We start from the raw sequence: 27,892 nt of genomic DNA, 5'->3' as shown, positions 1-27,892 counted from the left end.
ATTTAAAACAGTTCAGGTGAGTTCAGTGGTTCTACCTTAATATTATAAAGCGACGAGAATACTTTTTGTGCGCCAAAAAAACAAAATAATGACTTTTCAACAAATATAGTGGTGGGCCGATTTTAAAACAATGCTTCGGAGCTTTACGAATCGAATCAGTGATTCGGATCTCCTTTCAAACTGCTAAACTGCCGAAATCACGTGATTTTGGCGCTAAGTACCATTGCTGTGAATGCAGGCCTCACTGAGCCATTGCATTTAATCAAAATATCTTAATTTGTGTTATGAAGATGAACGAAGGCCTTACGGGTGTGGAACGACATGAAAGTGTGTAATGACATTATTTTCATTTTTGGGTGAACTAACCCTTTAATACACTATAGGAGACTGTACTGTACCAACTAGGGGACTAAATGTCGCTAGGTGGAACAAACTGTGATTAGCACCACTGTATGTTCAAAATAAAATAAAATAAACCTAGCATTGTGGATTTGTTCATTTGTCCGGTAACACTTTAATTTAGGGTCCAATTCTCACTATTAACTAGTTGATTATTAGCAAGCATATTACTAGGATATTGGCTCTTTATTAGTACTTATAAAGCAGCATGACCATCCATATTCTACATCCCTTAATCCTACCCAATACCTAAACTTAACAACCTTACTAACTTTTAATATTAATAAGCAGTAATTAGGGGTTTATTGAGGCAAAAGTCATTGTTAATAGTTAGACCCTGAACTAAAGTGTGACCATTTTTCCTATTGTACCGAAATCATACCAAACCGTGACCCCGAAATTGAGGTACGTACTGAACTGTGACTTCTGTGTACCATTACACCCCAAATATATATATGTATATATATATATATATATATATATATATATATAGTGGCTGTCAACTTGTTTTTCTTTATTGCATTAATTCATTGTGATTTCAATAAGTAGAAGATACAGTAGTATGATTCATGCATTACCCAGTATAAACCATGTACACAACACACAATGGGACATTCTATGATTGTTGACTGATGAGGTCATTTCCAGTCTCCTCGGGGGAATTCAAGGCGTGTGTAGGACAATGCATGTGGACCGTCCGATGAAGGAATGCATAGCCTATGGCGTGTCAATGTGTACATGTGAAAACAATGGAACATTGAATGGCTGTGTGCGTTTTATATAGGCGGCTGTGAGAAAAGTCCTTTCTGACCACACCGCTGTAATGCCGGGAGCAGATGTGCACAGATGTTAGCAGCATTATAACAATGCTGCAAATGAGATGTAGTGATTTCATCTGAAAATGGGATGATTCCAAAACTGAATCACCAGATTTCCTTCTATTCTCCTTGCTATAAAGACCTTTTCCTCACTGGCGGTTCTCTTGGCTGCAGCAGTAGATCCAGATTAGAGTCTTTTGTCAAGTATTGAGACAAATATGGTACTGCAATGAATCAGGATTGGTCAGGAAAACAATACTTCCTGTTAATATAGGATGTTACAATCCTGTATTGAATAAAGTGGAAGCAGTGGTAGGAACCATCCTTTGGATATTTTTAATGCAAGCTGTTAAACACTATAAAGCTTATTGTATCATATTTCATACACAAATAACTAAGGCCTCTAAATTATCACATTTTGATAGTGTTAGAAATACAGTATCTCACAGAAGTGAGTACACCCCTCACATTTTTGTAAATATTTTATTATATCTTTTCATGTGACAACACTGACACTTTTTTTGTGAAGTAGTGAGTGTACAGCTTGTGTAACAGTGTAAATTTGCTGTCCCCTCAAAATAACTCAACACACAGCCATTAATGTCTAAACTGCTGGCCACAAATGTGAGTACACCCCTAAGTGAAAATGTCCAAATTGGGCCCAAAGTGTCAATATTTTGTGTGACCACCATTATTTTCCAGCACTGCCTTAACCCTCTTGGGCATAGAGTTCACCAGAGCTTCACAGGTTGCCACTGGAGTCCTCGACGACAGCCATGCAGACCAATTTGATGCAGTGTGCGGTGTATGGTCTGAGCACTGACAGGCTGACCCCCCACCCCTTCAACCTCTGCAGCAATGCTGGCAGCACTCATACATCTATTTCCCAAACACAACCTCTGGATATGACGCTGAGCACGTGCACTCAACTTCTTTGGTCGACCATGGCGAGGCCTGTTCTGAGTGGAACCTGTCCTGTTAAACCGCTGTATGGGTCTTGGCAATCCTCTTATAGCCTACGTCATCTTTATGTAGAGCAACAATTCTTTTTTTCAGATCCTCAGAGAGTTCTTTGCCATGAGGTGCCATGTTGAACTTCCAGTGACCAGTATGAGAGAGTGAGAGCGATAACACCAAATTTAACACACCAACAAAAACGCAAATTTGTGAAAACAGAGACGTCATGCACATGCGTATTATGAGTTCAGTCTATGCGTAGTGTTTCTTTACAAAGTGACATCGCCAACTACTGGCTTGGCATGATGATACAACGTTTTTAGTTGTTTTCGTGGATCCGTGTGAAAGGTACACAAAAAAATCCAAGAAAAAACTTTTCCCTTGAATGCAAGCCATTTCATGGGGTCTTTAACATAAAAAACTTTAAAGTAGGCCTACTTTGAGCAAGAACGAAGCTACTTGTAACTCAAATGTGTGAATCATTCAAAAAACTGGACTGGAACAAACACATATTAATTGAAATGAATTGAGACACAAACCACTCATGATTTTTTTTTCTTTAATTCAAAGGTGATGAAACGTCATTCCAGCCCATTTCACTTCACATAACGGTCATGCTTCATAGTCACTTCAGTCCTGCTTCTCCATATTAGGAGCATGACCTAGTTTCTCACACTCTAAACTCTGACTGTTACTTTTATGGGCAGTTTTAGTGTTTCACAGCCTCAGTTTCCACCTTAAACCTAAAATGTTGCACTTAGCTTTGCCATGCTAATGACATCTTTAGCAGAGCCCTGTTTAATGTGGTAACACTATCTTAACGGCCTCCATATGGCAACTGTAATCGGAGGTCTGCTGACAGAAATGTTATGCTGCAAGCCTGATTTTGCTGCCCTGTTATGGTGTGTGAGAAATAAAGTCCGGGCATTCTCAAATCATTTTGCAAAAGTCAATGTGTAGAACATACAATGGGTTAACCCGTTTATCGCTGTGTTTCTCTCAGTGCGTTTCTATCTGTAAAGGAAGGAAGCACCCTTCAGCTTTACAGATATGAGAAGAGAGGGAAATTGAATGTTACAGTTGGCAGGGCACCAACAGGAAAGCTTTTGTTTTAGTTGTTGTTGTTTTAGAAAACAAAAACAACAACAATACTCTGATTCTCTTTAGATAAACGGTCCAACCCGACAAGTCACCAAAATAATCAGGCAATCTTCAAGAAAGTGCCCTTACATGTTTAAACTGCAGGAAATATTCATGTGACTGTCCATAAACTGCAAAGTTAAAGGTCCACTGAAGTGCCTTGAAACGTGCAGCATTATTCAATGTGTTGATGTAATTTCCACTTAAACAGGAAGACAAGGTGGGACATATCGATCAGCTCCTCCCCTTTTTTAAAATAGCCAATAGCGTTTTGTTTATATCACAGCTCGCTAGAGCCGTTGAACTCTGTAAAGCCGCAGTTTCCTCCTAATCTCCTCCATATAGCTTTCAAATATAGCATTCTGTGCAGAATTCAAATGGGTCTGATATGTTTTCTGGTCTGCACCTACCTGCGAATATGATCTGCTGATGACCGCTGACGACCGTTGACGACTGCTAGAGAATGCGGTGTTTAGCGTCATTGTTAGTGCACTCGCCTCACCTGCCAGCAGCGATTGGGGTTCAACCGACTCGGAGCAGGGTGGTTATGATTGGAGGGGGAGTTTTGGAGGGGGAGCAATGAAGAGAGCGGTGGGTTTGTTTGGGTTGATTTGAAATATCAACAATGTCCAACAGCATTTATGAAATATGGCTTACCCCACCTTTAAAGAGCTCTGACCTGTACCAACTGACTGCTGCAGATTAATTTCAGCGTTGATAGTGTTGCCATTGAAATGCATAAATTCGAGACACAAACCGCTCCGGGTATAACGTCACGGGTTTCCATCTCTTCCAAATTATGGTACTTATGGCATAAATGCAGCATAAGCTCATTGTTTTGGTTCAGGAGGAACTGTAAAAGGTGGCTGCTCTTTTGGTTGCGGTGCTCGTGACTGGTGTCTGTCTCAATTCTGCGTAGCATGAAACACGCTGATGACGTGTGATAGCTGCGTGAACAGGGTGTGCGAAGGTATGTAAAAAAAATATGTTGACAGGCAGGCAGGACATCCTATCGTTTCCCTCGGACCAAGGGATATGATTGGATGAACATTTTATGGTCTTAAACCTTTGATCACTGTTGCTATGATTACTGGTAAGATAATATGGCCTCCCGTTGCACGTTCATACAGACAGTATTTGAGACACTACTTAGATTTAAAAAAAGTACCGAACTGTACCATGCAGTGGAAAAGCACTATTTGAAACTCACACCTGTAAGTTATTGCAGTTTTCAATCACAAAAACTGACAGTGTGAATGTAACCATGCATTATGCTCTGGTTATGAATCTGATATTCACCAGTTACAATTAACAAGAAATGTTACATAATGTATATGACGTGGATTCTTTTATACACTAACTGTTAGTTTTACTGGACAGCTGGTAACAGTCTTCCTTCTTTCCACTGCTGTATCCTGTCAAATGGAAAGGCCAGCATGACACATGGCACATGCTGTTTCTCTCTCTCTCTCATTCTTACATACATTACACGTTGCATCTGTCTTCCACACTAAGTAAAAGAAAGACTTGCTTCTCTCTGCTGAAATACTATGCACATGGAAGGAAGCCAAACCGACAGAATCCACCCAAACTGTTTGTACCTCAGGGATTTAGGGGCTTAATTTCACAATCTTTTTGACTATGTAACACTCCCCTGTTCTTGCTATCTTCACTTATTAAGTTAAAATACTGAGAGCAGCCTCAAAGTGGCCTCTAAATGCTCCCTCCTAAAACACCCTCCCTGTACATTTTAATTGCATGCGTACTTCCCACTCCTCCTTCTTCACCTTTATCTTTTAAAGATCTGCTTGATTTTACAATAACATTCAGAAGATGTCTTCTTATTTTATATATATATATATATATATATATATATAAAATAAAATAAAAATAAAATAAAGATATTCTTACGTAGTATTTGTCCTGTTTTCCAGTACATATATCTACATTTTCTAAAATATAATTTGAAAAAAAAAAATGAAACAAAATTGAGTATAAGCTTAACCCCGCTCTGTCTGTCCCGGTGCCGTTGTATCATTTTTGACTGAAAAATTTTTATTTATTTAATTTCTTTTTTTACTTCATTGGAATGGTACGAAAGTTGGTAAAGGTTTTGGCACTTGCTATGTGAACACAAAATGGTCCTAAAAAAAAAATAGTCACAGTTGTATTGTTTATGGTCAAATATGGCTGCATTGAAAATGAATGGGAGACAAATTTCATCTAGTGGAAACGTTTGGTACTGCACCCAAACAAAATCTTACTGAAAGCTCATTTGTTGAGATATCAACCTCAAAATTGGAGCACAATTTGTTTAGGTTTATGGCTTTGATTTTCTCACAGTTTTAGAGTTAAACATGTTTTGGAAAATATATATAAAAAAATTTTTTTACTTTTTTTTTCTACTTCAGGAATAATATGTAAAGTGTCTTCTTTAAAAAGAGACCCAACTTAAGTCTCTAAAGCATTCAAAATTCACAACAGTTTAAGTTCTTTAAGAAATTTCATTTTTAAGGACTATGCTCAAAAATTGGATAATTGGTAATAATTGGAAAATTGGATCATAACTAATCCATAAATATAATTTAGTACAAAAAAAATCTCCTAAAAATACAAAATATTAAATATTTAATAAAAAAAAAAAAAAAAAAAAAAAAAAACATTATCAAACTAAATTCATTTCAGAACAAGTAAAAAAAAAAGTAAAAGTAAAAAAAAAAAAAAAAAAAAAAAATTTAAATAAATAAAGAATCTGCCAATGGGGTCAGAAAAATAAACTTGTTTCCCATTGAGTTAAGTTTATTTTTCTTACCCCATTGCAATAGATTTTTTTTTGTTTTGTTTTAAGCCTAAACATACTTAATTTTGATACATTTTTCAGAACACAAGACATAATGTATATTGATTTAGGAAAGTTCACATATTTTAGGACATCTATGAGAACATACAATGCACTCAAGGGAGCCAAGAGAACAAAAACAAATGTTAGAAATGGAAACTGGCATACACACATCAAAATAAGCAATTCAAATCAATTCATTTCAATTGATTAATCATTTGTTTCCATGCATTCATGGAAAATAAATCAGTCCAATGTTTGTTTATTTTTCTGCCTCAAAGAGCCTAAAAATCATAGCTCATTCAGAAATACATGTTTAATATACAATCTGTCAAAGCCTGAAACCAATTATCAAAGTGGTTCCTTCCAAAATATTAGCAAATTAATTCTAAAAGTCAAAGAAAGTACATTAAGGTTTATGAAACAGCCTCCTTTCACACCAAGGGTGTCAAATGTCTCACTGTGTGCACTGTAAACCAACACAAAAGTAAAGGTGAGGACAAGTTGTGTCTTTGTGTTTTCACGCCTGATTCATTTTTCACGCTTTCACGGGCTGTTTGCTCTGAGAGCAATGCAGAGACGCCCTAGACAAAACCAGAAGAGAGACGCTTATGTATCACAGGCCAGCACACACAAAATCTCATGATAATGTCTTTGAACGCAAGGACATTTAAGCACTCACATTTTCCACATCTATAAAAACATTACTTTTTAAGACTTTTATCAGTGCTCTTGTCTGCTTTTGCTATTTTTCTGCTCATTTCATGTTTGGGTTTGTTGGGATGCAAGACTGACCCTAGAAGGAAAAACAAAATTCCCATTTCAAAGCCGTTCCCCTGCTGTGCTGATCCAGGCTGCAGATTAGCAAGCTGTGGTCTGAACTGGGCGATAGTCATCGTAGGATCTCTGAGTGCTAAAACATACATTAGAATGATAAAGCAACATATACACATGTGCGGAGATCACACTACTCATGCATGTTGACGGGTGGGATCTGACCTCAGTCATGCGTTGGAGAAAGAGGAATGTCTGATCCCTAACTGATCTGACTTTGGCCTTGAGAGATCTGGTGGTTATTTCTAACAGCATGGAGCAGAAAAGGGAAGATTAGAACTTTTTTATAATGAATACAAAGCTATAGACTCTAGAAACTAACTTCGGTTAGACTTTATTTCGATAGTCCACTTTATACATTCTGTTGACTATAAGTAACTTTACAACTACATATCAACTAACTCACATTAGAGTATTAGTTCACTGTATAAGACTGTTTGATTAGGGATGTGTTAGGGTTAGTAGAATAAGTTGACATGTAGTTGCCAAGATACTTATAGTCAGGAGAATGTCTGTTGGGGGAGCATCAAAATAAAGTGTTAACAGACAGTCTACTAATACTCTAATGACTGGTAGTTGACATTGCAAAGTTATTTATAGTTAGTAGAACGTCTAAAGTAGATCATCAAAATAAAGTCTTACCCTAACTTCTAGTGGGACATACTCAACCATTCAAACATCTGGGGTTAGTAAGATTATATATATATCTATATATATCTTATGCTCAAGGCTGCATTTAAAAACTGTAAAACAGTAATATTTTCAAATATCATAACTACTAATAACTGTTTTTGTATTTTTGTGAAAACCAAAAGACCAGCATTTACCTGAAATAGAAATATTTTGTAACATTATAAATGTCTTTACTGTCGCTTTTGATCAATTTAATGTGTCATTACTGAACTTTAACTACTTAAAAAATGTTACTGACATTGAAATGTTACAATGCAATATGCAATAAATTAAATAAAAATGTAAGATTTCAAAATCAAATTAAATGAAATCAAGTACAGTTGCAAGAAAAAGTATGTAAACCACTTGCAGAATCTGTGAAAATGTTAATAATTTTAACAAAATAAGGGAGAAAATACAAAATGCATGTTATTTTTTATTTAGTGCTGTCCTGAGTAAGATATTTTACATAAAAGATGTTTACATATAATCCATAAGACAAAAAATAGCTGAATTTATTAAAATGACCCAGTTCAAAAGTATGTGAACCCTTGATTCTTAATACTGTGTGTCATTACCTGGATGATCTACGATTTTTTTTGTTTTGTGATGGTTGTTCATGAGTCGCTTGTTTGTTCTGAACAGTTAAACTGAGCTCTGTTCTTCAGAAAAAATCTCCAGGTCACAAAAATTCTTTAGTTTTCCACCATCTTCTGCATATTTGAACCCTTTACGACAGTGACTGAATGATTTTGAGATCCATCTTTTCACATGGAGGACAACTGAGGGACTCAAACACAACTATTAAAAAAGGTTCAAACATACACTGATGCTTCAGAAGGAAACACGATGCATTAAGAGTGGGGGGGTGAAAACATTTGAGCAGGATGAAGAGGTCCAAATTTTTCTTATTTCGCTTGAATATCATTTTTTTCATTTAGTACTGCCCTTCGGAAGCAGCAGAAGATACTTGCATGTTTCCCGGAAGACAAATTAAATACAATTTACCTTGTTCTTCAAATTCCAAATGTTTTCACCCCCCATCTATTAATGCATAGTGTTTTCTTCTGGAGCATCAGTGAATGTTTGAACCTTTTTTATTAGTTGTGTTTGAGTTTCTCAGTTGTCCTCAGTGTGAAAAGATGGATCTCAAAATCATACAGTCACTGCTGTAAAGTGTTCAAATATTCAAAAAATGCTGGAAAACTGAAGAATCTGCAGGACCTGGAGATTTTTTCTGAAGAACAGAGCTCAGTTTAACTGCTCAGAACAAACAAGGGACTCAAGAACAACCATCACACAACAAAAAAACAGTCATAGATCATCCAGGTAACCACGCACAGTATTAAGAATCAATGGTTCACATACTTTTGAACTGGGTCATTTTAATAAATTCAGCAATTTTTTTGTCTTATGGATTATATGTAAACATCTTTTATGTAAAATATCTTACTCAGGACAGTACTAAATAAAAAATAACATGCATTTTGAATTAACTAAATGAGTTCATTAAATGAACGACAGGTGAACAGAATCGTAATCAAACACACTAGGAAACTAGGGCCTAGTCCACATGTACACAAGTTTTTCGGCCTTCGTTTAAAAAAAAAAAAAAACGTCCACATTAAAACGCAAAAACACGCTATGAAGCGCTGTCAAGAGCATGTTAAACCAACAGGGGGCGATATAACCCTAACCGTAAAGCCATGTTGGCCAATCAGAAGCCTGGAAAAAAGGTTATTACCGGTTCCAATTCCAATGTCACAAGCCAAAATCTCTGGCCTACTTTTCATACTAACATGTTTAATAATGTTGACAACAAAAACATGGCATATGTGCCTTACAAAAATGCTTTAAAACAGTCCTGAAATGCCAAACTGTGACTTGTTGCTGGAAAGTGCCTACTTATTTTAATGGACTGACTGACTATTAAGAAGTAGGTCAGCACTATGTTAAACTGAAACAGGCGTGATAATGTGTGTGTGTGTTTTGGTTATTCTACTTACAAGACATCCAGTTCTCTTGTAGAAAGGGATATATTTTTGTCAGCTTGTCTGCGTATTGCTGGAAGAATGCCTCTCATTGGCACTGAGATTGCATTAGGGATGTCAGAGCTAACATTATAGCCAGAGCTCGGTCTGTTCACATACGGAAATTACACTCCAGGGATGGTGGGCTTTTGTAGAAATGGCCAGAGTGGGTCACGCCAGAGGTGATATTTGAGACCGAAAGCGGTGATTCTCATGGTCTTCAGCACCCACATGCTGATTCAGTTAGGCCTGTTAGGAGGGCTCACGGGTGGGGGCAGTGCGATCTCGGACCCGAACCCGGCAGCTGGTGGAAGTCCTCGCCAGGCCTGCTTCTCCAGATGTGCAGACATTTGGCTGCCTGCCTCACACGTGAGCGAGAGAACGACTGCAGTGATAGAGGGATGCGTGGATGGAAGAAATGGGTTCCCAGGGTCCAGTATCATGTTTAGACCAGCTGTCCATCTAGTGATATAGAGAGAGGCCTTTATTTGGGTCTTAACAGTAGAACAGGTCTGTTAAATTGTTGGCCTGATGCCTCTGTTTGAATTTACAGGCCCCTCTCCATGATATCTGTCATCTTTCAGTATAGACCAAACAATCTATGTGCATGCCAACTACCTGTTTTATCTTCTTGGTAACATACACATGTATATACTGTATGTAGAGAGAGAGAGAGGAACAGAGAGAGAGAGAGAGTTCTTGTGCGTGATTTTTGTCATAATAATTTTCAGTGTTTACAACAGTTAGCTTGCAAATAAATGTCTTGGCTTGAGTTATTATACACATTTTTCACCTTACAGTACATAAGATGTTTAAGTCATATTCAATCTTTGTAGTGCAAAGAGCAAGCCCTGTTGTGCCTTTCTATCATAAAGACTTTACAATCATAACATAATCTTACCATTTCTGAAGTATGCAGTATATTGTAGACCGTAGTAAAGGGTTAGATCACCCCAAAATGAAAATTCTGTCATCAATTACTCAATCTCATGTCGTTCCAAACCCATAATACTTTCGTTCAATTTCGAAACAAACATGAAGATATTTTTAATGAAATCTGTGAGATGTCTTTCCCTCCATTGAATGTCTATTCACCCAAAACTCTGACGGTTCAAAACATTCATAAAGAAGTTCCCATTTGAATCAAGCGGTTTAATCCAAGTCTTCGGGAGAGACATAATTACTTTATATGATGAACATATTTAATTTAGGCTTTCATTCACATATAAATCTTAATCAGTAGGGCTGCACAACGATTAATCGCGATTAATCGTATTAATCTGCAAACATACATAGAGCACTTAAATTTGGTAAACGGAAGCTCAGCCATATGCATTGTTCTTGCGAATGAACCTTTTTGGTTATCTCATTCTTTATTTGTGCTCCGAAGATAAACAAGTCTTATGGTTTTAAAACAACATGAGGGTGAGTAGTTAATGACAGAATTTCCATTTTTTATAAACTAACCCTAAATGCATGGTATCAGGTCAAAATTGGTAAAAAAAAAAATTACAGGGACTATAGTAAAACTTTATGGGAACTCGGTCAAAATTGGTAAAAAATTCACAGGTACCATAGTTAAACTTTATGGGAACTCTGTCTTCTGGGTCAAATGAGTAGAGAACCTTAGCCGGCTCCCCTCATCCCAGGGCCTGAGACAACAGCCCTGCGTGGAATACCAGGATGATCTACTACATTTGCTAAAATGTGTAGTATATAGAGTATACTAAAACAGGATAATGTATTCAACAATGTACTTGACTTGACCTTATCTTTCCATGTAACAAATGAAAGTGGAAGTAATATCTCTTTCCTGAGTCATTATTTGATATTGAGACACAAAATTAGAGTAAAATGCAAATGTGAATGTCTATGCAACACCTTTCAAGATTTAGTGAAATTTGAAGCTGTAGCCCTTTCTTTAGCTTATATAAGACTATATTTGTTTGTTTTATGCAGGCCAAATAACAATAACAAGAACAATTCAACTGAATCTGTGAATCTTTTATTCATCTACATGAATAAATCATCCAAACTATTGCTTCTTTTTTGTAAAGTAAGACATGTTCCTGGATCAACATCTTTTGTTGATCCTGGAATAACATTACTGTCCAAAAACATAGTCTTAACCCTATCCCTACCCACTAAACTTAACCCTACCCATAACTTATCCCTGAAATCAGAGGAAAATGATAGGCGAATAACACTAACCCTTGTTGTAAGCCTAAACTTGGCATAAACCTATCCCTCAAATCTGATTGGTTTACTGGAATGGTTTTCCAGGATCAACAAGGATATACTACTTCACATTCTTCACACAATATCACATTCACCTTTTTTTAAATTGTGTATGTGGTTTAGACTATCTGTCTTTTTTTATAAATATCACAGATATCTCATAAGTTATTTTGAGATAAATAATCAATGTACAATTTAAGCAAAACCGCACAATATGGGCCATGTATCTGAGTTGGATCATTTCTGTGTGATATGTTGTAACCATATAACAGCAATCACAGATTTTTCATTTAGTATATGTAGATATGAAATGATGTGCATATATGCAAGCTATCATTATTTGTCATGTGATTTTCAAACCATTGGTACACTCTGCCAACGCCAATGCAGGTCCAGTGCTAACCACCTTTGTTTCACCCCGATTCAGTTCAAAGCTCTTGTCCTTCACAGGCATCTCCTTTACGAACCTGTCACCAATGCCAATTTCATGTGTTTACTGCCTCCTAGTGGTTCAGTGTGGAACTTGACATTTTCTTTCTTGCAGGGAGGATGCTCGGGGTCTTCATGTGGTGGATGTGACTGCAGTGGTGTTAAAGGGGCGAAGGTGAGTATGTTTTCCTCTGCTTCCTGCACATCTCACTGGTTTTGCATATTGTTTTTGGTTTTGGCATATTGTTTGCATATTGACACCTTAACTTGCATTCATAAAACCCGAATTAGAATAGGACTTGAGGAGAGAGTGTGAGGGGAAAGACTGGAGTAGGGATCAAGTGTTATACAAAAATTAAAAGTGTTATACAAAAAGAGTATTGTTTCATAATGTAATACAGCATGAACTGTACACACCCAGCACAAGAACACAGTGATCATTTGAGTGAGTGTGCCATTCATTATATTTTTGATGTAGCTCATAATGTCAGGGCACTAATCCTGCAAAGAAGGATCTGTTGCGCCATCTAGTGGTGCGGTTCTGTTAACAGCATATACTCTGTCATGTAAGGTGAATGTGTATGAGAAATGAGATCTATATGAAATGTACAAAGTGAAAAATTCTGCTCGTAAAGAAAAGGTGATACTCATTTCCTTTAAATCATCACCTTTTGTTCTTCCTTATTAGGGTGAGGTTGGGCTCCCTGGTTTGATGGGCCTTGTCGGATTTCCTGGATTGCCAGGTCACGAGGGCCCCACAGGGCCAATGGGACCAAAGGTAAAGTAGGATACTGGTTTTGAAGTAATTTTAAAAGACAGTTTGCTATTCGAATGTTCCCTTTTTTTGAGAGTGTGTGTATCCTACATACCAGTGTGTATCCTACATACCAGTTCTCAACTGGTTTTGCTTTAGGACTCTCTTTTCAGACCTTAAAAAAGCATCCGGTCAAGATTTCGAACTTGCCTAAAATGTCTGTTTTTGGTTTTCTATCATTACCTTCAGCAAGAGTAACGGCAGATCCACATATCACATACACTCCAATTTACAGATTACAACAATCCCTCTGGGAACATGAGCTGTGTGGTGTCATGTCTCAGAATTCGCACCATTCACTGTTATTTAAACATCTCGCTTGCCCAGTATGTGTGAAACTGGCCTAAAAAGTGCAGCACAGCTTCAGGTACATTAGCGAATGGCTCACTCCATCTACATGCCCAGATGAAAATTCATTCACAAAAATTCCTTTGCTTTCATCCTGGTCAGGATCACCTGCAAAGATAATGCATGTCAGTGGCAAATAAAGGTGCAAAACATTTAGAAGCACACGTTAGTCCAGCAAAGCACAAAACCTTAGCCAAATGAGTTTTTGAGCTAAATTAACTAAATTAAGCACTTTACAACAAGGCTCAATAACATTAGTTAATGTATACTTTAGAAAAGAGTCCACTGAGTTACACTGTAAACCCTAACTCTCAAAATACTTAATTGGTTTGAGTAGGACAAACTTAAATTGAACAAATTAGTTCAGTTAAATTAACTGTTATGAGTATTTAGAACTTTCTTTTTCTTTTGAGTTCACAGCACTGATATATTTCAAGTAAACTGAACAATTTCATTGTTTTAAGTTGTATTCTTTAACTGAAACTCATTTAAGTTTAACTGAAACTGGGCTGGGATTTCTATTTCCCAGCATGCTTTGCCCATAGCACTTGAAAGGGAGAGTAAATGCTAATATTAAGTGTTATATAATGTTTTTTTTGTGCAAGATTAATGGTAACGGAGATTTAGTAGTGATTAATGTTTTGTTATGCTAATTTAAAAGAGTTTCTGTTAATGTGGGTTTTTGGAAAGTTACCATCATAGTGACAGGTGGCGCATGCAGCTTGGTTTGAGAGCAGGTAAGTTCAGTAAGTGCTGTACCATGCTGTTGTTAACATGTTAGAAAATTAGGAAATAAGCATTTTCTTAATTTTCTTATTAGGGTTTACAGTGAAGTAAATAACTCATTTGATTTGCAAGAACTCAAAATAAAAAAAAGTTAATTAACTAAATATTTTATGTTAATTGCTATCAAAATGTATGAGTTAGCTAACTCAGTAATTCAAGTTAGGAGCAATTAACATGCATGAGTACTACAAACTCAAAACTTGATAGTTCTGCTTATTTAAAGTTGGGAACATCATAACTCAAAAAATTTGATGTAACTGATTACTTCAAATTTTTTGAGTTAGCCTAACTTATTTGGGTTTACAGTGTATGCTGCCTTCACGTGCTTCATGTGCAATTTTTACCTAGGAAACTCGTATTTAATTCCGAGAGCACGTGAAGGCAGAATTAGTTACTCTAAGTTACTAAGTTCCTAGAACTATCTGGTGCGAAAGCCCCTTATGTAGAGTTGGGAAAAACCAAAAGACTTCCCTTTGTAAAAGTCTTTGTAATCTATCACCCTTACTAATACCTGTAGATCCAGTCACTGTTTCCAAACCAATAATTTTTAAATTAGGAAACTGGATTGGAATCGTGCACAGATGCATAATGTACTGCTATAGTTTTTTTTTTTTTTTTTTACCATTAAAAAGTATTTGGCCCACCAGTGTCCTCATTTTTGAAAAGCACAATAAAGTTACCCTAGGTTTAACAAATGGGGACCAAACACTATACAAAATAAAATATGGTGAGTTAGCAAAAGCCAATATGATTTGCAGTGTTCTTTCAATTTGTTTTTGATTTCTTCCAGGGAGATACAGGGGAGGCAGGAGCTCCAGGAATGAAAGGAAATAGAGTAAGTGTCTGCACATCTAATGCTCAGGAATACCATTTCAAATATAGCCATATTGTGTAATATTGATACATTTAAAAAATATTAATTGGTTTTACATAATAGCAACACTGTAAAAAATTACTTTTACATCATTATACCATATAGATGTTTCTTTTGTAGGGCCCACCTGGTATGGCAGGTTTCCCAGGACGTCCAGGTATTCCAGTAAGTTGAGCTGAGAGTCTTTTTGGAGAAAATGGATCAGAATGAATGTCATAAATTTTAGGCAAAATCAAAACAATCTTTCTGTGTGTCTTTCTGCTATTGCCTTGATTTTCTACAGGGTCTTCCAGGTCTAGAAGGCGCACCTGGACCTCAAGGAATTCCAGGCTGCAATGGAACCAAGGTACAACATGTTTGTTGTGCTTTTTATGAGACCTATGATTTTTTATTTATTTTTGTTTTTATTTTTGTTTTTAATGTAAATTGATTTTATGTCATTTGGGATGAGCCATCACTCAAAATCCTCAGTGTGACTGAATAGAGGATTTATTTTGTGTTTTGCAGGGGGATCGTGGTTTTGATGGAATTCCAGGTGTTCCAGGAGTGCAGGGACCACCAGTATGAGTAGTTTCTCATGTCATATAATTCCAATATGTCAATTGTCAAATTTATATCAGTGCTTAAAATACTGTGCCATTATATAAAAATGTACATCTTTTATTATGTGTTATAACTCATTGTATGATGTTAATCTAGTCCAACAACAGATTCCTGACTTAACAAATTTCTTTCTGAATCTTCCTCAGGGTATTCCAGGTTTGAAGGGAATAAAGGTATGGAACCCATTTTAACTTAGTTCTGCATAATAAAGCAATAAGGCCATATGTTACAGGGATTTGTTCTTAAAGGGGGTAATTCATTGGTGACAAGAAATTCGTACTGCAGAAAAAAAGTGATGTTTTGTTCCCTTTTGCCAAAAAACTTCAACACCCTTAATGCACCCCTTTGGCACTGCCCCTCTGTCGAACAGACTGTCCATCAGTGGGAATTCAAAAATGCATAAGTTCTATCTGTGGTTTTAACAAAAGCTAAAAGTCTGCTGGATGGACTTTTGCTGACAAATAAACAGGGATATCTGGATACCATAGTAAAATCAGTGTTAAGAAAGGCCTTGAGTGCCTAGTTGCTTTTTTTAAAATGGTGGAAATCGCCATATGATACAGCATAGCACTGTTCAGTAAATTGTATTTTAATAAACAATTGTGTCAAGCAGTATTATTGGTGTGCGTCTCAGAAATATTGTAGTGAAATTTGTTTTCACTCATATTTACTCTCATAGGGAGATCCAGGTGGTGTTATTGGAGTACCCATCCCTCAAAAAGGAGACAGGGGCTTGCCAGGACAACCCGGTTCACCAGTAAGTATGTTTATTTTAATGCACCTCTTTGTGTTCATATTGAAAATGTGCATTAATATTCTTGCCTGGAGTATGCTTCAACATGTTTCATAACTTTATCTGATTCTCTTTTCATATTTTAGGGGCAAAAAGGAAATCCTGGACAACAAGGGCCATTCGGCCCACCTGGACCAATTGGACCTCCTGTGAGTCTAAAGTTAAAATCTCTAAAACAAATTATAGACAATTAACCAACACCAGTGAACTCTCACATGAATCTCACACCATGCCATTTTTCTTTGAAGGGAAGGCCTGGTGAACCTGGTCAAAAGGGAGAGCCGGTAACTTTGCTACTCATCTGAAATCTTTTGCATAGATGATAAAGTTTGTGAAATGACCAGAAGCTGTCTTACTCGTTCTTGTTGCAGGGTGACAAGCTGACATTTCAGGGTGAGAAAGGAGATAAGGTGAGTTCTGGGAAACTATTGGCTCATAAAGCATCTGTCATGCATTAGAATGACCATTAGTGGCACTTGCAACATGTGCTTCATAGGTGGTAACACAAAGCAAACACAGTAATAAACTCTATGTGCCTTAGAAGGGTCAATTTGTGTGTTTCTTGCTATTGAACATGACTTGAAGCTGATTGACAATATAATACAAACAAGCATAAGAATATTTTCTGGTTTAGTCTCAATCGTCATCATGATCATTCCCTGTTTCTCTTTTCAGGGAGAGCGAGGTTTAACCGGTCCCCCTGGTCCACCAGGGAGACGAGAGGAAGTTGAAGGCCCTACCACAACAGTTTGTGTTCCTGGACCGCAGGTATGATGTCATCAAATCCCCTATGAAATTTATACATTTTTGTGTGGCTTAGGTGTAATATTTCAGGGCTACAATTCTTTTATCTAAGTTACATCTAAGTTTCTTGTGCCTTGCATGTTTTCTAGGGTGAAACAGGCTCTAAAGGAGAGAAAGGACAAGAAGTAAGTGGCAGCATAAAATTGTGTAAATCTATAAACAAATACAACTGGATTGTACGGAATCAATTTTATAATTCTAAATATATTATAAAATGTATTATTGTATATTTTTCTATATTAAAATATATTATAATATAATGCAATTCTATAATTATATTACATAATTTGTATATATTTGACCTGTAAAACAGAGCTCAGCATTGTGATATTGTTTGAATCTTTGAATTTATGGGTTTTTCTAAACATTTTAAGGAATAGTAATACACTTTCATTTTGCCTTTGCCTCTGCACCAAGGGTTTTTGCGCACCACATTATGCTGGAGTGAAAGGTGAACCAGGACCACCAGGACCAATAGTAAGTGACCTGTACAAGAACACAATGAAATGTTTACTTACATAATACATTGATCATAAATCACTCAGCTTTATCAGCAAGGACCACATTTCTTAGACCACTAGCAAAAATGTGTTATCCTTTTAATACTGTTTTATACTGTTTTTTTTTTTTTATTATTATATTATCAGCATAAGTTAAGTTAAAATATAATTTGATAATGTCAGATTTAGTTTGTTTAATAATCATTCTTGAATCATTGTATTCATTTATACCGTAAAGTAAAAAACAAACAAACAAACAAAAAAAACATTAAGTTACAGGCTTTGAATCAGAGATTTTCAATGCAGACTTGTTTTGTATTAATAATGATTGTTGATCTACTATTTTATCATATGATAGTGTTTTATATACTATGTGAAATCTGAGATTCACTTTATGTTTTCAAGGGGAAACCAGGCAAAGATGGACAGAATGGAGAAAAGGTATGGTAATCTTGGACAGTGACGCAGTTATCTGTTGCAAGCTGTTAATTTAGATTTGATAATGGTTAATTATACTCTCTCATTTCAAATACTTTAATCACACTGAATGAGATTTTTTTCTTTTTTTAATCCCTTTGTTTGTGATAGGGGGAAAGGGGCTTGTCTGGTACTTCTGGGTATGATGGCTTGAAGGTAAGAAATCCCATCTTGGAGGTCCATGCTGTAACACTAGACATAAAATGCATTACAATTTTTTTTAAACTTAATTTATTTTAATTATGACTTTGGTTCATGTTAGGGTGACAAAGGAGAAAGAGGACCACCAGGATATGTAAGTGGTTATCTAACTACTAAAACTCAGATAACGGCTGCAGTACTGAAACTAACAAAGCCACATGCTATTTCCACACCTGATTCACTTAGAACAATGTCATGGACTGGTAGTTACTAATGATAGTAATTATCTTACAGGGTTTTGGTCCTCCTGGCCCTCCTGGTCCTCCTGGCCCCCCCGGAGCAGAAGGAGAGACAGGTGATGTCTGCATAATGTCTTGTCCTTGTGCGATTGTCCTGTTAAATTTCACAGTCTCTTTATCTGTTCATCTGTTTTCTTCATTCATCAGGTTATCCAGGAGAGCGTGGAAATCCTGGCCCCCCAGGTGAGAGAAGCACATTTTGATAAAGTGTTAGGTAGAATTAAGTCAGTATAATTTAGTACAATAGTTCACAGTAATGATGATCCTTTCCTTTATGTCCATGGTTGACCACAGGCAGAGATAGGGAAGGTCCTCCTGGACCTCGTGGCTTACCTGGAGAGATTGGCCAGAAGGGAGATAAAGGAGCTGATGGAGTGTCTCTTAAAGGTTCACAAGGAGCTGATGGACAACCCGGCCCACCCGGACCACCAGGGCCGATCAGTAAGAACATCTTAAACACAAATTACTGTTTTTGTTATGCTGTGATAATAAACATAACTCAATGACCTCATGGAAAGAATGGAGTCATCATGTCATTTCTAGAAAGAGGCTGACAGTGATGAGGCACAATGTGTAAAGATGCATGTGTGGTTCCTTTGATTGATCCAAAATGTCATTGGCATTAATCTTGTTTATTTTAGATGAAGACTGTAATATTGAAAAAGGACCTCCAGGCCCTCCGGGACCTCCAGGATTGCAAGGAGAGGTGGGACAGAAAGGTGAGGAAGTAATTCAGTCATCCATTTGTTCACTATAGTTTTGGTTTCCTCAAAATTGGTTCTGAGTTTTTCCTGCTCTTTCAGGTGATCAAGGCGAAACATGCACACAATGCACTGGTTTAGGGCCACCAGGTTTACCTGGTCCTCAGGGGCCAAAGGGTCAGCAAGGTGCGAAGCAATGAGCAATGCTTTCTTTTGGTATGTTTGGGCTTTCTGAGATTATGCATCATGCTGGATGTTTTCATTTTAGGTTTTCCTGGACAAGCTGGGAGTAAAGGAGAGAAGGGTGTGCCAGGACCTTCTGGACCTGCTGGAAATCCTGTATGTACATTTTCTAGCGTAATTTAACATTTCTTACTTAGTATGTCAAAGTCCATTTTTGTGGCACCAAAAAAAAAAAAAAATTGATTGGATACAAATTCATTGGTAGTGCACTGTGCCCACTTTAAATGTGGATGTAAACACATTAAATCCTGTCTGGACAAATCTTACCTTTCTTCTTGCATTTCCTTGGACTTTAGGGTCAAGATGGCTCTCCGGGTTTAATGGGTGCCCCTGGTGCTCAGGGTGAGCCTGGTGATGTCTTTGTGGCTCCAGGGTTTAAAGGAGATAAGGGTTTACCTGGTACTACTGGAGACAGAGGATTTCCAGGTATTGATGGGCTACCAGGAAAAGATGGCCGACCAGGGCAACCTGGACCCAAGGGAGAACCTGTGAGTACAAAGATCTGACAAAAAAGACAAATAGCTGAATTCACTTTTGCATCTAATTCACAGTGTGTCCCAATGTCTATTCTGCAATGTTTTCTTAACCATGGAATATCACATATTTTGATTAATAAATCTTGTTTCTATGATTAGGCTAGAGTTGGTATTAAGGGTGATCGTGGCCTGGATGGAGATCGTGGTTTCATCGGCCATCCAGGTGAAAGAGGTCCCCCAGGTCTCCCAGGCATAGGACGGCCAGGTGAACCTGGTGATAAAGGCTTTGCAGGGTTGCCTGGTGCACCAGGAAGGCCAGGATTACCAGGTCATTGGTTTAGAGTAATACATTTGCTTATCCACTGGTTGTCAATGCTATGGTCTTTAAAATAACCATAATCCCAAATATCGTTATAGGAAGTAAAGGTGATGCTGGTCAAATAATAAGTCTTCCTGGACCTCAGGGTGCCCCAGGGCCTCGTGGAGAGACTGGCAGACCTGGTCTTCAAGGTAAAATCAGGTTATGCTAATGTATCATATTGCTTGGAAACTGCATTCAGTGGTGTGAGGCAGAGCTGGGTGTGTTGATGTCTTTTTCACTTTGTCACTCAGGTGATAGAGGACTTCCAGGTGAACATGGAGTTCAAGGATTTCCAGGAATCAAAGGTGAACCTGGACTGCCAGGAATTGGACTCCCTGGGCCTCCAGGGCCAAAAGGTAAACTGCAAGTGCCAGACTGTAACAGTCAAATTATGTTTAAAAGTGAAATGCTCTAAAGCACTGCACCTTTAACTATTAAACTCTAAATTTATTCATTGATAACAACAGCTACAGTGGAAAATATGCTGTTTCCAATACAGATTTAGGTTGTACATAATTTATGATCAAGATTAGGTTGTACATAATTTATGATCAAGATCACTATACTCTGCAAAAAAAACAAAAAAACAACAACTTTAAAATAACCAACTATTCATGTTCTAGGGAATGCACATTTCAGGCCCAATTACTTTTGCATAAATGGGTGTCAAATTATGTTTCGGGTATCTAATCTGTAATGTTTTTCTAACTATCCATTTTTCCCTCTGCTAGGATACTCTGGGATTCCAGGTCCCAGTGGAATTCCAGGAGAGCCTGGTCAACCAGGTCAGGATGGCTTGCCTGGTCGTGCAGGGACACCTGGGCAAAAAGTATGATGGTGGATGCCATTTAGATTTTGATGTACTGTATAATGTCTTTATAGAAATGGGTGAGAAATTGTCACTTTTTCATTGACTTTGAGCTGTATTATATACAGGGTGAACCTGGCAGGGGTCTTCCTGGTCCTAAGGGTGCCATAGGTCAGCCAGGACTGCCAGGATTTCCAGGGGAAAAGGGTAATCCTGGAATGACAGGGGTTCCTGGAACTGATGGGCGTACTGGGCCACCTGGACCTCAAGGAATCAAAGGTACAGTTATATGTTGGTGAAAACAAATGTGAAAACATTTAAGCTTTTAAAAAAAAATCCTGATAGTTTCATTGATGCATTACTAATAGAAGAAATTGTTCCCTTTTGAAGGAACTCAATGCATAGTCAATTTATTGCCTCTATGGGAATGCTTCAGCGGAACCAGTGTCTGAAGCACGTGTGAAATCATGCCAATCTCATTGGCCATGGCAGTCACATGACATCACTGGGTGCACCGGCATGTCTATAAAAGGGCGCCCATATTAAGCGTCATCAGCTTCTTTGTCTTCAGGAAGCTGCTTTGTTTGTGTGTGCATGCATGTGAAAATATATGTGATTGTTTGTCCATTCTATGTTTAGTTAGACATATAATGGCTAGCTCTAGGCCTGTCGCACTTATTAAATAACTGCCTGATCATGGGTTATTTGATTTAATCATGATTATTTCATTCAACCACAATGATTGCGCTCTTTTAGAAGGCACAAGATACTGACACAGAGTTCCCCCTTGGTTGAAATCGCTCTCGAATGCACACTACTTTTTACTTTTGTTTTTGGATGGTAGTTTTCTTGGTAGTTGGTGCTCTACACAAAATGCATACTCTGCGTATAGGGAGTAGTGGTATTGCTCATTTGCCTGCATTGACAAGTTGGTTGCCAGCATTGAGTGTAAAACTCATTGACAGCCTTGTTGCTATATAATGTAGCTGTTCAGTAGCAAAGCTATTTTATTAATACAAGTCATGAGGCAACAACAAGTTTCTGTGCTCTTAATTCCTGAATGTTTCTGTGTGTGCACTGCACAATCTCTGTGTGCGAGTGACTATCTGTGTGTGTTTGTGTGTGTGTGCTTCAGTGAAGGCAGCGCATTAATTTAGAATGATAATTAAATGGACTGGAACTACCAGTGCATTGAATGTTTCCATACATACCTTCTAGCCATTTTCTGTGGCCAGTTTGTTGTCATTGTTTCAGTTATTTACAGAATTAAATTACTTTAATAACTAAAATTGTTAACTGTATTAATCTTACACTGCAAAGTGACAACTTACAACGGATTCAATTAATCACAATAAGTTGTGACAATTATTTAATGAATGAAGCACACAAAAAAAAATGTATGACAAAGCCCTAAAACAAACAATTAATCATCACCTTAAGCTTGCGGTGAGTTTGATTGGGGGTAACTGAGAATGATTGGTGGAGAGTCAGTGAAGGCAGTGCCTCCATCACGCTTTGGATATGATCGGTTATGACTGGATATGATTGGTTTGTGTGATAAATCCCTGCCTCTTGTTTCCGTGTGTGTTTACGAATCTATCTAAATGAAGAAAATGATGGCGTTAATAGGAGGACTAATTAAAATGTAAGCAAACATCTCACCCACGTAGATATCACCGCTTTTTTTAGTGAGCAATCAGCATGGTGAAATTAAAGGTACATCTTGTGTGATCAGTGTTTACCGAGCTTGATGACCAGGGAAAATAAGTTGACTAATAAAAAGAACAGCTGAACATCAGTTCACAAATAAAATATATTGTTTAAATTGTTACTGCTTTTAGTTATTTTGGAATAAATGTAAAAATACATATAAAACACTAACTTGATGAGATGTATGCTTGGTTTTAAGAAATAGAACATTACATAGTGTAAAAATACAAAATACAGTTGAATTAATGAATTTACATTTGATATATACATAAATATATATATATATATATATATATATATATACAGTCCAGCAGCATAGCGACTTTGGGATCACAAATGAGGCTGATGGAGGAGTTCATGACTGGTATATCCCTTTTTCTGGCTTCACGGATCTATCTCTGAGAAGCTAGATATAATGGGAGTTGAGGCAGAGGTTTCCAGTGAGGCCACCTCCTCCCTTAGCCCTGTGTAAGAGGAGTTGGTCAAGGTGATGACCAGCGCCACAGCTAGACTAAATATAGATAGGTTGGAAGAAAGACAGGATGTAGCTTCAGGCAAGATCGAGGAGCGATTCCAGGCATCAGTGCTGCTCCCTTGTGAGCCTTCTGTCTCTCCCCAATCTCCACACTGAGGTGTCAACATCATGGGGGAAACTCGCATAGTTACCTCTTCTTTTTTGAATGATTCGAAAGGGGGCTATGTGACCACAGATACGAGAAGATGCCCTGGGTTGAAGAGGTACTTGCGGGCTACTTCTCCCCTGGTGTGGCATCTTCCCTGAAAGCTCCAGTCTTGACCTTCAAACCATGCCAGACCACATTGCGTCTGGTTTGCAAGGCCTATACAGTGACGGTTCAGAATAGCATGATTTTTTTTAAAGCACTATGGCGGTGCTTTAGGCCTACCAGGCTGACCTACTTGAAGGACCTGGACCAAGGCAAGAGATTGTCTCCAAAGGCAGTCCTGGAGTTCCACAGAGCCAAGATATCTCTCTCTCCGTGCCACAAAGCAGACGACCCATTCCATCGGTCGTTCAATGGCTGTTATGATTGCCATGGAGAGGCTTCTGTGGCTAAATCTATCGGGGATAAAGAAGAGGGAGAAATCCTTTCTCCCCAAAACCCCTCTTTCCTCTTGGCCACTGCTTAGCAGAGGGGTAGTAGGACTCTATTTGCGACCAACTCTTTTGGTTGCCCCCTCCAGTTTCTTTAGACTAGAGACAGTAGTTTGACAAAAAAAAAAAAAAAGGAAAATGTTGGCACACTTCCCTTCCCTAGGGGACCTGCTTAAAGCAGGCAGCGTGCTTCCCTTGGGGGATCGGCGATAAAAGTCTTTTAGTTCCTTTTTGTTAAGGTGACTCCCGGGGAGAAGGGCAGTTGACAAAGAAAAAAAGTGGCCTTTATCGCTATTAGCTTCCCACTTTTTCAACTGATGCCCCTTCCAGCATTTTAGCTTTTAGGTGATAGTGTAGAACTACGTCTGCATGCTTCCCTGGTGGTCCACGAGGAATGGGTGATTACCAGAGCACAAGATGAGTTTTAGTAACTACAGACGCCCCACTCTCTTGTCTGTTGCCCTTCCAGCTTATAGGCTGGAAGATTTTCCTGGCTGGATCTCCTGAAATTACTTTTGCTATTCTCCTCCAAGGGGGATTGAGGGTTAGACCGGGTAGTTGATAGAACAGATGGATCGAGCGTAAATCCCTCACTCTCTTCTGTAGCCTCCTCCAGTTCTTTGGGACATGATGTTAAAGTACATGATCAGCTCATTTGGGTTGCTTTTAAGGAGCTCTACTTTTTGCCAAGGCCTGGGGACAGCTAATGTGGCAGAGCAGTAGTCTGCTTTCTTCCAGAGTGGAAGTTGTCGGTGGACACAGCTGAAGCTGTGTCCTCCCTAGTTAACTCTGCTCTTCTGGGCTCTAGCAAGGGATTTCTTCCTTTGGAGGATTACCTAAAGATTTGTTTTTTTTGTCTTAGTACCAATCTGGTTGCAGGAGTGTCCCTACCAGGTAAGTTTGAAGGGGGCATCTAAGCTGCAGAAAGTTTCCGTGCCTTTAGGCACTAAAGCACATAGTCACTTGGTATGTGTCTTGTATGGCTGAATACCTTATTCTGAATGGCACGGATAATGGCTTCAAAATGAATAACGAATTCTTCTGAATAATAGGGAGATTATTTGTAATAGGGGAAAATATTTGTCAGACACAGTCACTCTTCAAGTTTGCTGGATAAGAGGTGAGCCGGGGATCATAACACGATATTATACACAAACCTTTAAAATTACTACGCAATAATGAGTGTGTGAAGTGAATGAGTGTAAACTCTATGAAATAATTGAGCAGAGTGTCACTAATCTACAGTAATAGCCGTGCTGCTGTGTGCCTCTCAGAAATCAGGGCTTTGAGAAGACTAAAATACTACATCATACACATTTTCTATTATTTGATGTGTCTATTTAAATGTTTTAAACCTTGTACAATATGATACATGAATGAGTGTAAACTTTATGAATTAAATATGCACAGCACAGCTCTTTGATTTTCGCGATGCCGTTGTGCGTCTCTTTTAGAAATCAGAGCTTTGTCAGGAGTAATACTGTAGTGAATTAACTCAAAGGGGAAATATTAATAATTATTCATAACTCATTATGATTATTAATTATGATTCATTATGAATATGTAAATCAGTTAATCAGATTAACTGGATGTAGCTACATTAATATTACAATCAATTAACCTGTTCGTCCAGTGAACACTCAGTGTTGATTGTTTATTAATTCTAAGAAATTTCCAGGTTATGGAAAAACAACATTCGTATTGTACAGTACTACTCAGAGCATGTAGTCAGGATCTAAATCACTTAAGAGGCAATTTATTAGCAGACGGAGTCAGGACCAAACATGTATTGTGCACAATCTTTATTAACTAACTCACAAACACATAACTAAACTAACAGACACATAACATACAGGCAAGTCACACACATACGTTGGTAAGAATGAGCAATGATAGAGCTGAACCGGAAGTGGAACTGTTGATAGAGTTATAGGAAAAAGTCATAGACAATCTGGAAAAGAATCATCAGTTTCCTCAGTAATAAAACCCCTTTGCTGACAAAGGTAAGTTTTACCAATCAATACTAAATCACTGTTTAGTGTTCAAATGTACGATACTTGCAAGATGCCTTTAGGCTGAGGAGCATCGGATCTGCCGGCTGGGTTGTAATCTTGATGGTTCGGTCCGAAGTTGTTGCCAGTATCTTCTGCGTTAGATGAAGTACTATGAAACAACTTATAGATGAGCACATGGCCGGGTTGTAGGCCGAGGCCTACAAGAAGGGGGTCTCTTCAGTCGTCCAAGAAGCAAGGAAAAAGAGCGAGTGGCATTGTTCACTGGCTTTTAACCTCTGGTCAAAGTCACACCTCTTAGTTGTTGACCGGACCAATGAAGATGTTGTATTTCCGGGCAATAACACGCCTCCTGTCAGGGCTTTTATGATCGAGCAAGATTTACTGGCTGAGTTTTTGAAGAAGAACTATTAAAGATTCTTGTAATGCTGATGTGTTGCATGGGTATGGACATACCGCATACACAAGCATTTAAATCTTCTCGATACGAACCCATAGACACTAAACATGGCATAACTGAAGTTACCTTAAATGTATCATAAAACATGCGAATACAATGAGTGCAATACAACAACAGCAATAATGGATACCATTTCCTAGGGATGTGCATGTTCATTTATAGAACGGTCTGTCTATAAATTAATGCAGGAAAGTCTGTGTTCTGTGGGGAAAATGCAGGAAAGATGCACGCTTCTGTGTCTCTTCTCTGCTCTTCCATGTGGCAACCACATTCTTCAGCGCAATAAAACTTGTAACAGAGAACTTCTCGGGGGATGGGGGACAGGCCCCAGAGTGCTTTAAACAATTATTGGTTACCTATAACAAATAATTGTGTCTGATTTGTCTCAGTCGTTACAATACCATCTACATTATTACATCACATACATTTTCTACTACAGTACTTGATATGTTTATTTAAATGTTTTAAACCTTGTACGATATGATAGCTTTGTTTCTGTCTCACTCACTCCCTGAACTGGAAAGCATAGCCTATTCCTTATAATTTGTTAAGATTCGCATTTAGCTATATGCATAGTAAAAGTTGTTTTAACAGTTTTCAAACATTGAGTACTTTCTTTTAACTTCCATGTTCTCTAATCAGCTATTTTATATAGAGTCATCTTATTGTTCTGACATAACTGTACACAAAGTACTCTGGAAATTTTAAAAAAAAATCCATTCCTTTTATTTATCATTTGTATTATTGTTTTAATTGGAAGATATTTCAATTTTTTAAATTCTAATAAAAATTAATTATTTTATGAGCTATACAAGGCATATTTGTTCAATAAAAACTTACATTACATTTAAAATGTGCTTCGCAGTTCTCAGGTAATTTCACGGACTTCCGGTTAAAGCCCTGCCCACTTCCGGATTTATCCAAATACAGATACAGATACAAATTATTTTGAGATTGTTACAGATAGAGGGAATGAGACACTGCGCCACGTTGCCATACTTCAGGCATGCCTGTGCATCTTTCTTCAGACAATTTGAAGTTGATGACGTTTAATGCGGGCGCACCCAGTGACATCATATGACTGCCGTGGCCAATAGTGCTTCAGACACTGGTTTCGGTGAAGCATCCCTATAGGGTTCAATGCATTAGGCCAGTGGTTCCCAAACCTGTCCTGGAGGACCCCCACCACTGCACATTTTGTATGTCTTCCTA

The 27,892-nt window shown here is 37.8% G+C and overlaps 1 protein-coding gene across 1 annotated transcript in view; it reads left to right on the top strand.

Annotated features, from left to right (window-relative positions):
- Window positions 1–27,892, top strand: part of col4a1 (collagen, type IV, alpha 1) — a 68,216-nt gene that overhangs the window by 23,305 nt on the left and 17,019 nt on the right. Inside the window, exons 2-30 of the mRNA XM_051904658.1 lie at window positions 12,472–12,531; window positions 13,045–13,134; window positions 15,095–15,139; window positions 15,299–15,343; window positions 15,462–15,524; window positions 15,686–15,739; window positions 15,928–15,954; window positions 16,461–16,538; window positions 16,661–16,723; window positions 16,823–16,858; window positions 16,946–16,984; window positions 17,250–17,342; window positions 17,468–17,503; window positions 17,796–17,855; window positions 18,284–18,319; window positions 18,467–18,511; window positions 18,618–18,650; window positions 18,791–18,851; window positions 18,943–18,978; window positions 19,090–19,236; window positions 19,437–19,514; window positions 19,599–19,682; window positions 19,765–19,835; window positions 20,036–20,227; window positions 20,375–20,543; window positions 20,633–20,725; window positions 20,828–20,932; window positions 21,308–21,405; window positions 21,513–21,663. Of these exons, the coding sequence (XP_051760618.1) occupies window positions 12,472–12,531; window positions 13,045–13,134; window positions 15,095–15,139; window positions 15,299–15,343; window positions 15,462–15,524; window positions 15,686–15,739; window positions 15,928–15,954; window positions 16,461–16,538; window positions 16,661–16,723; window positions 16,823–16,858; window positions 16,946–16,984; window positions 17,250–17,342; window positions 17,468–17,503; window positions 17,796–17,855; window positions 18,284–18,319; window positions 18,467–18,511; window positions 18,618–18,650; window positions 18,791–18,851; window positions 18,943–18,978; window positions 19,090–19,236; window positions 19,437–19,514; window positions 19,599–19,682; window positions 19,765–19,835; window positions 20,036–20,227; window positions 20,375–20,543; window positions 20,633–20,725; window positions 20,828–20,932; window positions 21,308–21,405; window positions 21,513–21,663 (2,188 nt within the window). The remainder of the gene's footprint in view (window positions 1–12,471; window positions 12,532–13,044; window positions 13,135–15,094; window positions 15,140–15,298; window positions 15,344–15,461; window positions 15,525–15,685; window positions 15,740–15,927; window positions 15,955–16,460; window positions 16,539–16,660; window positions 16,724–16,822; window positions 16,859–16,945; window positions 16,985–17,249; window positions 17,343–17,467; window positions 17,504–17,795; window positions 17,856–18,283; window positions 18,320–18,466; window positions 18,512–18,617; window positions 18,651–18,790; window positions 18,852–18,942; window positions 18,979–19,089; window positions 19,237–19,436; window positions 19,515–19,598; window positions 19,683–19,764; window positions 19,836–20,035; window positions 20,228–20,374; window positions 20,544–20,632; window positions 20,726–20,827; window positions 20,933–21,307; window positions 21,406–21,512; window positions 21,664–27,892) is intronic.

This window comes from Ctenopharyngodon idella, chromosome 9 (assembly GCF_019924925.1).
Source record: "Ctenopharyngodon idella isolate HZGC_01 chromosome 9, HZGC01, whole genome shotgun sequence".
NCBI classification, from domain to species: Eukaryota; Metazoa; Chordata; class Actinopteri; order Cypriniformes; family Xenocyprididae; genus Ctenopharyngodon; species Ctenopharyngodon idella.
Note: the sequence above shows the minus strand (reverse complement) of the source record. Positions and strands in the feature narration are given on the sequence as shown.